The sequence below is a fragment of the Lemur catta genome, chromosome 19 (genome assembly GCF_020740605.2).
Source record: "Lemur catta isolate mLemCat1 chromosome 19, mLemCat1.pri, whole genome shotgun sequence".
Taxonomy (NCBI): domain Eukaryota; kingdom Metazoa; phylum Chordata; class Mammalia; order Primates; family Lemuridae; genus Lemur; species Lemur catta.
The window spans coordinates 32,159,217-32,172,131 of record NC_059146.1 but is presented as its reverse complement, the minus strand read 5'-3'; the positions used below and the strand labels follow the sequence as shown (position 1 = coordinate 32,172,131).

The following is a 12,915-nucleotide window of genomic DNA, read 5'->3' as shown; positions in this document are numbered from 1 at the left end:
AGTCAATACTTTATATCACTACCATAAAGGCAAAGCCAGGATCACTGGCCCATAAATAGAAAGTACTGGAAAAACATAGTGAGTAGCAAACAATGGCATTCCATTATACTGGCCACGGCTTCTATACCGTCTTTGTTAAAAAGAAATATTAGCAAGTATGAGAGAGGTGTTCGGGCACACGAGCGCAGAAGTTGAGTCTTTTTCTTTAACATGATCAGAAAGCTTAGGAGACAATGGAGAGCAGAGGAAGTTTCTCACTGTGTGATTCAGAGTTATTCAAAGCCTTGTCCACCGACCAGCTAAAGTCTCCCATGTCACCAGTAGTCCCACTTTCTACCTTCTGGGAAAAATGCCCTCAGACATTGCTGGACCCGAGGAGCCCCTCAGGTCAGACTCAGGGCTCTTAGTACACACCTGCTGTGAACCAAATAGAACATAGGGTGCTTGCACATATGTGAGCTCATTTAATCCTATGACCTCAAGAGTTCAGTCCCATTTTGCAGATGAGGTAAAGAAGCCCAGAGTGGTTAGCCGTCACACACCAGATCGTATGTGCAAAGATCATGGTAAAACAGAGCTGTCAAAATTCGATCCAGGTCTGTCCGACTCCCAACAGCTTTTTTCCTACACCACCAGGCCTTCCTTGTTCTTGTATGTAATAGCATCCACAAATCCAATATGCCCACATCATGCCCAAGACCTTCTGGGCTTTTCTCTCTAATGCACTACATCATTTAACAAATATTTATTGAGTAGCTACTCTGTGCCTCACCTATTCCAGGTGCTGGGGATACAGCATGGAACAAGATCATCAAAACCTTTCTTCTTGCAGAGCTTACATTCATTCATTCATTCATTGTGGGGGAAGTTGGACAATAAACATATCAGACCATCAGAACTCTATAAAGACAAATACAGTGGGGTGAGGGAATGGAGAAAACAGAGGAAGTATTTTAAATAGGATAGTCAGGAAAGGGCCGTTTGAGATGAGACCTGAAGGAAGTGGGAGAGTGAGCCATGAGGGTATCTGGGGCTGGAGTATCCCAAACAATGGAACAGCAGTGCAAAGGCCCTGAGGCAGCAACTTGCTCACTGTATTCCAGCGCCATTGTGGCGGGAGCAGGGGGAGAATGGGAGGAGTTGAAGTCAAAGAGGTAAAGATCATGAAAGGACTTTGACTTTGACTTTGAATATGTTGAGGGCTCTGAGCTGAGGCAGGAGCTAACAGGGTTCCCCTAGGGAACAGACTGGGGGTGTTGGGCAGTAGAGACCAACCCTTCTGGGAGGGAATGGACACTGGACTCAAGTGTGGTGGGAAGGTGAGCCCTTGGGTCTGGGTGATGTGTCTGCTCCCTTCTGTGGGGTCTCCAGTCTCCAGCTGGTGTCAGGAGGCTCTCCTCCACCACAGCGCCTACTGCGGAGCCTGAGTTCAGATCCTGGCTCCACCGCTTGCTGACCGTGACCTTAACTCATCTGTGTAACCGTTTCCTGTCTATGAAGAGGGGTGAATGTGAAGATTAGCTGGATTAATACCTGTAAAGAGCTTGGAGAAGTGCCTGGCTCACAGAGGCACGCAGCCCAAGTTCCTGGTAGCGTTGGTCACTTTGGTGCTGTCAGAATGCTTTCTTGGCTGTTGTTTCACCTTGAGACACACACACACACACCCCACGCACACACACACCCCACGCACACATGTGTCCTGCAAGGGCCAAATGCAGAAACTTATATTTAAGGAGAACTCATTTGGAAGTAGCCCCCTTCCCCTCCCCGAGGGTCGAAGAGGACCGTGCTGCCTCACCAGTAGGGATGACCTTGAACTGGAGTCCTACCATCACCACTCACAAGCTGGGTGGCTCCAGGCAACTCTCTGCGTTCCCGAGCCTCCTCTTCATCATCTGTAAGAGGATAATCATGGCACCTGCCCCCTGGGGTGGCCGTGAGGATGGAATGAATCACGTCTGGAAGTGCTTAGCACAGACCCAGTAAAAGATGGTTGTGGGAGCCCCGCCCAAACTCCTCTCCCTGTCCTTCCACATCTGCAGAAACTGGCCCTTCCTCTCCTTGTCACTCCCTGGCCCGGCTCCACCGCTCTCGGACAAAGCAGCCTAGTTCTTGTTCACACTTTTACTCTATGGCCCTTCCCACGTCCGCTCAAGCCAGTGGCTTCCCCTCTGCTACTTGCCGGACGTTTGCACCTGGCTTCGACCTCACCTCTTGAACCTCTCGGTCTAGGAGGGAAATGGATATCGTATTTGTAATATAACTACAGATTGCCATAGGCAACAGGAAGAACAAGATCAAGGTGCCATGAGAAATAATGACAAGGGTGGACTGCTGTTCCGGTTGGGTGGCCAAGGTAGCTGAGACCTGCAGAGTGAGAAAGCGTCAGCATGGGGGACAGGGTGACATGGAGAATCGTCCTAGCAGAGGGAACGGCAGACAAGCCTCCGGGCTTCAGAACCACCTCGAAGCTCTCCTTTCCCAGAAGCCAGAGCTGACCCTTGGCACGTGTGGGTCATGCCATTATCTCTCTGGGACTTTCAGAACCCCCATCCAAGTAACCCAGCAAGCAAATGAGCATAAAAACAAAGTCAGTGAAACCTTTTACTTTCTAAAAGAAGGGTTCCCTTGAATATTACCTTTTCAAAAGCAGGCTTTGTAGGATTCCTTCAAGTAGGGACTCCTCCAGTACATACGAAATGACGCCCAGCACAGAGTAGACCCTCAACAAACGTCTGACACAAATGAATGGTTCTGTTTATTACCATGCAGCTCACAGATAGCTACAGTTTACTATGAAATGCATCGAAAATATATTGATATGTGGCTCGATGGATAGATGTGTGATCTAGCAAGCCTAGTAAAACGTTAATGGTAGAACCCAAGTGGTAAGACTGTAGGTATTCACTGTAAAATTCTTTCATCTTTCAGCATGATTGAAATGTTCTTAAAATATTGCAGGAGGAGGGAAGGAATATATGATAAAATGACGATCTTCCAGAAAATAAGGAAAAATGCAGTGAGTAAAGTGTCGGAACATCACGTTTATTGTGCAAACCCAGGTCCTTCCCCTCGAGGTGTGTCCTTTGCTCCCATTGAGGCATCGCTGTGTGTCCACTCTCATGTTCTGTGTATATGCCTGGCCTCCTCGGGAAAGCTGTAAATTCCCCAAGGGCAAGAATGCTGTCTTTTACTTTTGGTCGCTCCATTGATGGAATTTTGGAACTGGAAGCAATGATTTAAGTCCTCCACTTAAGACACCCACCCCTTTATAGTGGAGGAAATTGTGGCCCTAGAGGGGAAGCAAGCTGCCTTCAGGTACCTGTTCCTTGTTAGAACGCAAGTCTCCCCGCACCTGCGCCAGCACTTAGCAGAGTTACCGAGACTTCACCGGCAAGGGCCGGGGGTCAGGTTCTGGCAGCAGATCAGGAACCGGATCCAGGCCTGCTGCTCTCTCAGGGGTTACCTTTCAAGTGTCCTTGCCCCACTGAGCCTCAGTTTTCTCATCCATAAAATGGGGATAATAAGAGGACTTCTCCTCTGGGCTGTGGGAGGCCTCAGTGGCTACAGACTATGAGCAGCTCTTCACATGGAACCTGGGACCTAGTAAGTGCTCAGTGCACAGTAGTTGCCGGTGTTATCGCTGCTCCTCCGGGCTTTGGGTGGCCGCAGATCCGAAAACTGGGCCTTGTGTGTCTCTGTTCACGTGGCTAATAAGGAGCCCTCCTGCTATTGTCACTGTGTCCTCCGCCTGAGCCTTCCGTACTGCCCTCTCCTTCCCTGGGAGGATCTCGCACGTGTATCTCTGTCCTCTCTTTCCAGAGTCCTCCTCGCTGCTGATGCTGACCAGGAAAAGACCTCTATATTTCCAAAGTGTCCTCTGTAGCTCTCGGGCCGTTTCTCTCCCTCCACTTACTGTGTAAACTTGGTAGTGTTTCCTAACCTGCTCAAGCCTCCACGTGCTTCTCTATGCAATGAGGCAATAACAGTACCTTTTACCAACTGGGTGGCTGGGAGGATTGGATGATGTCATGGGTGTAAAGCGCCCAGCAGGGAGCCTGGCGTGTTTTAATTGCACAATAAATACAAGTAACTATTGTTATGCCCCAGGTGCCCCGCCCCCCGAGTGGGCTCCACCTGGGCTGTCGCCATGCTCTCCCCGTGCTCTGTCCTCCCCGCTGGCCGGTGCAGGACTTCCCTGCACAGGTGCTCTGCCCAGTGCCGAGCACGAATCTTGCACACCAGCAAGGCGTGGCTTGGCCCTGCTAACTGTCCTCCTCGAGCTGATCGGCCTGACCTCTCCAGCTCGACCCATCCTGTGCCACAGAACCCCCAACTCCTTCGGCAAAGTAACAAGGAAAGACAAGCCTCTGCCTCCCACCACCCTACCCCCCTTAGGGAGCGCAGTGGACCACGATGAGCGAGTACAGTGTATAATATTTATTCACAAATCGCAGGGACTCCAGAAACCTATCCCCCCACCCCCACCTCTTCCAGGTCATTTCAGTGGGTATGACAACAGGAATATTAATCTGCCCAGCAAGGCCAGGGCGTCAGTTCAGGGCATGATGTTGGCGACGCTCTGGAAGAGAGGAGAGAGGAAGTGAATGCAAGGTACAAAGTCATGAGAGGGCCTGAGACCTCTGTCCCTGTCCTCTCCCAAGAAGTGGGAGGGACATTGGCTACTCCGGCCGAGGAATGGGCTATGCTCTGGGCTATCTTAAGGGAGGTGGCATCTAGATTAGTTAGAACAGGAAGCCAGCCGCCCAGGCAAAGGCACCAGGAGCCTCTGTGGGAACAAAGAAGCCTTGTCTGTACTGCCTCGGAGGACCCTCTGCCACCCCTATAGCCGGGGACACACAAGGATGTGCTTTTGCGTCTGTCGCACACCCTTGCCCTGTGCCCCAGTGCAGGCAGCGGACATAGTAAATGCACTGAGACAGCCTTGGGCCGGGAGTGAGGAGCAGGATCCCACAGGAGCCTTTACACCGGGGGGTGGTGGTGGGAGGGGGTCTCAACCAGGGACAGAACAAAGCCACAAGTCTCCACTGCGCAGCATACTGCCCCAGGCAGCAGGGGCAGGGTGGCAGAGGTATTCACAGCAGGGTGGGGAAGGAAGGGAAGCCAGCCAGCAAATGGGCACGGCAGGAGCAATGACAGGAAGCAGGGTGGCACGTGGAGGGGGTGGTTTCAGCAGCCCCTCCTCCCTCCCTGGCTCCCGGATGCACCAGGGCCCTGGAGGTCTCTTCTGCCAGCCTGTTTGCCTCAGCAGGAATGAAAAGCTCCCAAAAGATGAAGGCAGCCTGCCCAGCGGGAGGCCCCTGCGAGGGAAGCTGCCGGGGAACAGGTGCCGGGAAGGGGGTGTAAGAGCATCTCTCGGGGCAGAGAGCAGGGAGGAGACACCACGCGGGCACTCACCCGCCACAGAGCTGGAAAGCTGATGAAGGGCTTGTTGACCGAGGCCTGGAATGCAAGGACAAGAAGGTCAGTGCCCAGCCTGTGCCCCACCCCACCCCTGGGGACCTCCATGGGGCCTCCACTCCCTCCACCCCCGAGTCCACGCCGCGCCTGGAAGACTTACTCCAGATGTTAATGTGGTGGTTGCGGCCCCTCCGTGCTGGGCGGAAGACCCGCCTTGATGACTGGCCTGTGGACAGAGCCCAGAGCATCAACACAGCCCCTCAAGCCGTGCGGCTCTGCCATGTTCCTCTTCCCCAGTGACCTGCGCCCCTCTAGGTGACTGGGGCTGTGGGGGGAGGCACAGGCTCAACCTGCTGCCTTGTCACTGTCCAGACAGAAAACCCAAAGCCCATGTTGCTGTGGGAATTCTGCAAGAGACGGGAAGAAAACCCGGGAAGGGTGTCTGCCTCCCACTCACTGGTCTTCCCAGACTCCCTTTATTTCAGTTACGGACACGCTCTCAATCACGGAGAAGGGGTCTCACTGGAAAGGGAACTTAGGGGACCCACGCAAATCCTGGGACCACAGTCTAACCTCAGCGCTGACCTCAAACCTAGCCCTTGTACACACAGTCTAGCTGTATCCCTAACTCGGGCCGATTCCTGTCCCTAATCCTGTCCCCAGACACTCAGGCATGCCTCCCCGGCAGCGCTCCCACCCCTGGCTGCTGTCGCCAGCTCAAGGCAGGGCCCTCTCCTCTGCTGTGCACTCCTTCCGCACCGTCCCCTCCTCCCCACCCGCCCATCCTTGGCGTTCTGCCTGGCAGCAGATATGGCTCTGGGCTTTGAGGCCTGGGCCAGTCTCCAAGACAGTGTCACATCTTGCTGATCCCATGGAGGCTGGAGAATGGGGGATTCTAGGCATACAGGAGTCAGCCTCCTGCTGTTCCCCAAGCTCCCCCCTTGGTGCCTGTTCTGCCGTGAATGGCGCTGTTGCCTGGCCCCCACGATCTGTCCCCTCTGCAGAAATGGGGAAGAGAAATCGTCCCGAAGGCCTCCCTGATTGGGCAGTGTGGAGGGAGAGAAAGAACCCTGACCTGCAATTTGCCAACGCCGGGCTCTAGCCGCACGCCCTCGGCAAATCCCCTGAACCTCTCTGAGCCTCGGTTTCCTCATCTGAGAGTCGGGGAGTCAGCATCTGCGTCCTGACTACCCCAGAGGGTTTTATGAGGATCGAACAGAACAGGGCTTATCTCCAAAAGCTGCTCCTCACGCTCACGCTTACACTCTGGGTTTCTGAACACTCGTTCCATTTGCGCTGGAACAGATGTTGGTCTCGGTGACTGTTCCCTGTTCCCCAGGAGAGGCTTCCTGTTCCTCACGTGAGGCCCCCTTGACCAGGAGAGCAGCTCCCTGAAGGTGGGACTGGGTCCCTTCCCCACTGTCTGATATGGGCTTTGCAGACAAGATGGCTTATCCACCTGACCGGCGGACCACCAGCTCCTTTGAAAGGGAGGTGGAGAAGGGCAGAGTAGTTGTATAGCCGCCCAAGCTTTCACCAAACAAAGCCTGCGTAGACTCCCCAAATATCCCAAGGGTTCAACCTCCCCCCAACCCTCTTCTCCCCGTTCCCCCACCCCTGTTCACCTACATTCGGCAGCTGGTTGGCCTCCTTGCCGGCTTGGTTGACCCCATTATGAACATCCTGCTGCAACCTGTCCACCTCCTTCCCGGCCTGGCCAGCGGCATGGTGGACACCTTGGCCAAGTTTCTCCGCTTCCTTTCCGGCCTGGCCAGCAGCATGGTGGACGCCTTGGCCAAGTTTCTCTGCCTCCTTCCCGGCCTGGTTGACCCCACTGTAGGCCCCTTGGACCACTTTGTCTGCTTCCTTTCCAGCCTGTTCAACGGTATGGTGAACTCCCTGGCCAAACTGCTCCACCTCCTTCCCAGCCTGGTTGACCCCAGGATGGACACCAGGGACTAATTTGTCTCCCTCATTCCCAGCCTGCCCTGCAGCATAATGGACATCATTGCCAAACTGATCCACCTCCCTTCCAACCTGGTTGACTCCATGATGGACCCCTTGGACTACTTTGTCTCCCTCTTTCCCAGCCTGCCCAGCAGCATGGTGGGCCCCCTGCCCAAACTTCTCTGCCTCCTTCCCAGCCTGCCCAAAAGCATGGTGGGCCCCCTGCCCAAATTTCTCTGCCTCCTTCCCAGCCTGCCCAAAAGCATGGTGGGCCCCCTGCCCAAATTTCTCTGCCTCCTTCCCAGCCTGCCCAAAAGCATGGTGGGCCCCCTGCCCAAATTTCTCTGCCTCCTTCCCAGCCTGCCCAAAAGCATGGTGGGCCCCCTGCCCAAATTTCTCTGCCTCCTTTCCAGCCTGCCCAAAAGCATGGTGGCCCCCCTGCCCAAACTTCTCTGCCTCCTTCCCAGCCTGCCCAGCACCATGGTGGGCCCCCTGCCCAAACTTCTCTGCCTCCTTCCCAGCCTGCCCGAAAGCATTATGGGCCCCCTGCCCAAACTTCTCTGCCTCCTTCCCAGCCTGCCCGAAAGCATTATGGGCCCCCTGCCCAAACTTCTCTGCCTCCTTCCCAGCCTGCCCGAAAGCATTATGGGCCCCCTGCCCAAACTTCTCTGCCTCCTTCCCAGCCTGCCCGAAAGCATGGTGGGCCCCCTGCCCAAACTTCTCTGCCTCCTTCCCAGCCTGCCCAGCAGCATGGTGGGCCCCCTGCCCAAACTTCTCTGCCTCCTTTCCAGCCTGCCCGAAAGCATTATGGGCCCCCTGCCCAAACTTCTCTGCCTCCTTCCCAGCCTGCCCAGCAGCATGGTGGGCCCCCTGCCCAAACTTCTCTGCCTCCTTCCCAGCCTGCCCAGCAGCATGGTGGGCCCCCTGCCCAAACTTCTCTGCCTCCTTCCCAGCCTGCCCAGCAGCATGGTGGGCCCCCTGCCCAAACTTCTCTGCCTCCTTCCCAGCCTGCCCGAAAGCATTGTGGGCCCCCTGCCCAAATTTCTCTGCCTCCTTCCCAGCCTGCCCAGCAGCATGGTGGGCCCCCTGCCCAAACTTCTCTGCCTCCTTCCCAGCCTGCCCAGCAGCATGGTGGGCCCCCTGCCCAAACTTCTCAGCCTCGTTCCCAGCCTGCCCAAAAGCATGGTGGGCCCCCTGCCCAAACCTCCCTGCTTCACTTCCCGCCTGGCTGACCCCATGGTGGATCACTTTGTCTGCTTCCTTCCCAACCTGTCCAGCAGTGTTGTGGACCCCATGAGCAAACTTCTCTGCTTCCTTTCCTGCTTGTCCAATTCCACCATTGATGTCATGCGCTACCTTGTCCAAGCCGTTGTTGAGCCCCTGGACGCCCTTGTCCAACTCCTTGCCGGCCTGGCTCCCCATGTTGCTGAGTCCATTAAAAACTTTCTCCACTTCCCTTCCGGCATGGGTGATTCCATTATTGATGCCTTCCAGGGCTTTGCCCACCTCTCTCTCTGCATTGCTCAGCCCCCGGTTGATCCCTTCAATGACCTTCTCAATGGGGTCATCGCTGGCTGCCCAGCCAGGCAGGGCCCCCAGCAGCAGGAGGAGGGAGCAGGAGCGGACCAAACCGGCAAGATGCATGTTGCTGGGACGGTGGGAGGACGCAGAGAGGAGCCGGGCAAGCAAGGCTGCTATTTATCCTCTCCTCCCTCTTCCCCACCCCTTGTGACTCAGTTGCCTCTGCGAGGCACTGACTTGGTCCTCAGTCAAGAGGTATTTCCCAGGGAGATTGGGAGTTGAGCAATGAAGAGGAGGAACAGAGGTGAGTCATGAGCAGAGAGGAACTGGCATCTCTGCTCCTTGCCCAGCACAGGCCCTCCACCCCAGAGACAGGTGTCTGCCCTTCCGGCCACCTCCCCTTCAATCCTCACCCACCAGCCAGGCCTCCTGTCTCCCAAACCCACCTTCAGTCACCCTCCGTCCCTGAGACCCAGCTTATTCTTCAACCCCTCACTTCTCTCGGGGATCTAAGCATCCGGCCGCCACAGCAGTGAGGGTCTAGAAAGATGAGAGGCACAGTTGGGAGAGGGGAGAGCTCTGGGGGAGTTGAGGGAGTCATCAGACCTTGTTCTTATGGGCCACCCCCAGGCCCCTCACTCCATCCAGCCACACAGGCCTTCTCCCTGCTTCCAAAACACACCAAGCTCATTCCTGCCTCATGGCCTTTGCATTTGTTCTTCTCTCTGCCTGGAATGTAGAACACAAATGCCAGCTTCTCAAAAAGACCTCCCCTGGCCACTCAGACACAACATGGTATTATAGTTACACCCCGTAATAGCATCCTTTTGTTTTATACCATGATCCAAAATTACCTTTATTTTTTTATTGTCTGTCTCACTAGGTTGTAAACATTTAGAGGAGAGGGCCATTGTCTGTGTCGGTCACTGCTGTATCCCCAGCTCCTAGAACATTGCCCGTGATTCAGTAGATGTTTATAGATTGAACAATTAGATGGATTAGAAGAAGCCAAGGGGAGAGAGTCCAAGCCTGAGCCTGAGTCTCACGGGTGCTGGAGGGAAGGGTTCCTGGGTCTCAGAGCAGCATAGGATCCCTTGGGGAGTGAGTGTTGCAGGTTTTGGAGTCAGGATCACATTCTTGTCACAGAACTCAGGCCTCCTGTCTCCTAGCCCTTGGGCAAGGGCAGGGGGCTGATTGCCATGAGCTGGAACAGGACGCAGTGTCTCCTGAAAAGCCGGTTGAGGCAGCCATGGGGAGGGGCTGAAGACCCGGGGCAGCAAGAGACTGAGCCAGGACCTGGGCTGCAGCCAGACACTCAACTTCCTGCCCTCCTCCCCGGGGGCCTCCTGAGCCCCAACCTGGAGCCCCCAGTGTTGACATATTGGCTCAGGCTGGAGGGGGAACAGTGGAGAGTTTGGCCCAAGGTGCAAAGAGGGACACTGGAAGGAAAGGCAGGAGGTGGCTGGTAGGTCTGCAACGGCGTATCTGCCTGGGAACCAGTGGGTGGGTACAGATGGGTGCAGGGGTGAAAGATATTTGGGTTTTGGTGCCAAGGGGAGAGACTGAGAGAGGGGGTGGAGGTGGGATTGCTGGTGGGAAGTCCAGGCAGGAAGGAATGTGCAGGGTGTGAGCCAGTGGGGGTGGCGGAGTTATGTGTGTGGGTGCCCAGGTGTGGTGAGAATCTGCACGTGTTTTCAGGCTTTGCTCAAACAAGGGCGCCAAGGCCCGCTCCCCTCAGAGGACCAGGGTTCCACCCAGACCCTGGACACTTGGCTACACCCAGAGCCAGGCATCCCAGGCCAGAAACCCAGGAGCTTCTCTAGGCTCTGTCTATAGAGGGTGACTAATTGTGCCACCTCTATAAGCTTGAGCTCATCAAATCTGTTTCCCAGTTTCATGCTCCAGGGACAAAGCCAAATTCCTGGGCAACTTGCCCTTGTCCAGTGTCTAAGTGACGGAGTTTCCCATGGCAGGAGGTTGCTGGGTGGGGAAGGTGAGCTTCAGAGTCCTAACCCACCCCAAGACTGAGAGGTGGGGCTTCTCCTTTCATTACGTTTCTCCATCTTTTCTTTCCCATCCCTCTCTCTGCCCATCCTTCCATCTCCTGCAGACTCAATCCCTCTCCTCAGTCTCTCAATTCGCATTTAGGACTATTTGATTCAGGGCTTTGGCATCTGTCTCCATAACTGGCCTGGAGCTGTCCTTTCTTAGGCCGTCCTCTGCTGGTGTTGGTAACATGGTCGTGCGGGTTTCCTAGAGTGAATTAAGGAAGTAGCTCAGCCATCCCGGATCTCCCCCAAAGCACTACAAAGAAGAATGCAGTGCAAGTCCACAGAGCGCTGGCCCATCTGAAGGGAGAGGCTCAGAGCCAGGGTGCTACCCGGAGCCCTCTGCACGCGAGCTGCCCCTGGGCTTCCCAGCCCCGGCTGGGGTCTGCAACAGTCAGTACAGAATGGCAGATATTTGTCCCCCAGTGCTTCGGCAGATCTTGCCCATAAAATTGTCTGGATCCAAATCAGCCTTTGGGAGGACATATCTTTCTTTTCTTCTTTTATTATTGGCCTAGTCAGATTTGCCATTTCTTCTTGCACCCGTTTTCATCCTTTATATTTGCTAAGAAAAATTTTAATTGCAAGTCTTATTGTAAATTTGCACGAAATTGGTCCCTTTTTAATCCTGGTTTTGTCAGTGCTGTGGTTTTTTTCCTCCTTGATTGGACAGCAAAGTTTATCCCCCTCCATTTAATTAATCATCCATTTCTTGGTCTTGGTTCATTGCAACCTCCTCATCTGTACACTCCATTGATTTTTCAGTCCCACCTGTCCCAGGCCAGCCACACAGGACAGCCTCACCCTCCCTTTGGTTCCATGGCAGGTGCTTGGCAAACTAAGTACCCATGGAAGTTTAGGGAAGGAAGAGGTTATGTCATTCTGTCCCTTCTGGCATCCACCTCCCTCTCTGGGATGGTGACTCCTTCCTGGCACAAACCCCTATGCCACCTAAATCTTGGTCACAGCTGCGTGTCAACCGGCTGTGCGGGTGAAGATGCCTGCCTGTGAGTCACTGATGTACAAACAAGCCCCCCACCCTGGTGCTTTAGGAGGGGCCATGTGTCCATTTGTTCTTCCTCAGATGTTTGTTGAAAGCCTGCTGTGTGGCAGGTACTGTTCTAGGTGCGGAGACACGGTGGTGAACACACGGACAGGAACACATGCCCAGCGGGGGCTTAGAGCCCAAGCGGGAGACACGGTCAAGTAAACCAATAGCTAGATCATGACAAACTACGTGAAAAGCTACAAGAACAAAAACAGGTGCCGTGAGAGGATACGAGCTGGAGGGTGCTGAAAGACTGGGGATCAGATGACCTGAGGAGGTAACATTTATTTATTCATTCAGATATTATTTGTTGAGCAAACACCTTCTAAGTGCCAAACATTCTTCTAGCCAATAGGATATAGAAGTGACAAAGATAGACCAGGTCCCTGCCCTCCCAGGTCTCACAGTCTAGTAGGCAGAGACAATTTGCAAGAAGATAAATAAGATGATTTTTAGGAAAATATTCTATAAGGAAAGTAAAGATATAGAAAGTGTGGCGCTGGAGGAGCTTTGCACTCCGGAACATAAAACCCAGGTAGGGAGTCGGACTCGGCTGAGGGGCAGATAGTGACTGAGAGGGCAGGAAACTTCAGACGGGGAGTCCAGAAGGGCCTCTTTTAGAGGTCGGCATCCCAGGGAAGCCAAGGGAGGCTGCGGGAGGGGCTTTGCACGCGTAAGGAAACAGGGTGACTGCAGGGGACAGGTCAAGGAACAGCGTGCGGAGGGAGACAGAGGCAAGAGAGAAAATGACTTTAAGAACCAGTGCTAAAAGCCTGTAATCCTACCACTCTGGGAGGCCGAGGCGGGAGGATCAATTGAGGCCAGGAGTTTGAGGCCAGCCTGGGCAGGGGGCAGACCGCGTCGCCACTAAAAATTAAAAAAATTAGCTGCGCGCAGTGGCACGTGTCTGTAGTCCCAGCTGCGCCAGAG

At 54.5% G+C, this 12,915-nt stretch overlaps 1 protein-coding gene across 1 annotated transcript; it reads right to left on the bottom strand.

Moving 5' to 3' along the window:
- Window positions 1–4,469: 4,469 nt before the first annotated feature.
- On the bottom strand, window positions 4,470–9,021 carry SBSN (suprabasin). Its single transcript, XM_045532325.1, has 5 exons — window positions 8,215–9,021; window positions 7,051–7,890; window positions 5,582–5,647; window positions 5,419–5,463; window positions 4,470–4,582 (listed from the first exon to the last, which is right to left on the bottom strand). Exons 1-5 carry the CDS (start codon window positions 9,010–9,012, stop codon window positions 4,559–4,561), a joined length of 1,773 nt encoding a protein of 590 aa, XP_045388281.1. The 5' UTR covers window positions 9,013–9,021; the 3' UTR covers window positions 4,470–4,558.
- Window positions 9,022–12,915: the final 3,894 nt, after the last annotated feature.

Coding starts and splice junctions, on each gene's coding strand:
- SBSN (XM_045532325.1), bottom strand. CDS start 9,012: ATGCATCTTGCCGGTTTGGTCCGCTCCTGCTCCCTCCTCCTGCTGCTG. Junction 7,891..8,214: donor CCCACCATGCTGCTGGGCAG/GCTGGGAAGGAG, acceptor GCTTTCGGGCAG/GCTGGGAAGGAGGCAGAGAA. Junction 5,648..7,050: donor AGGCCAACCAGCTGCCGAAT/GTAGGTGAACAG, acceptor CTCTGTCCACAG/GCCAGTCATCAAGGCGGGTC.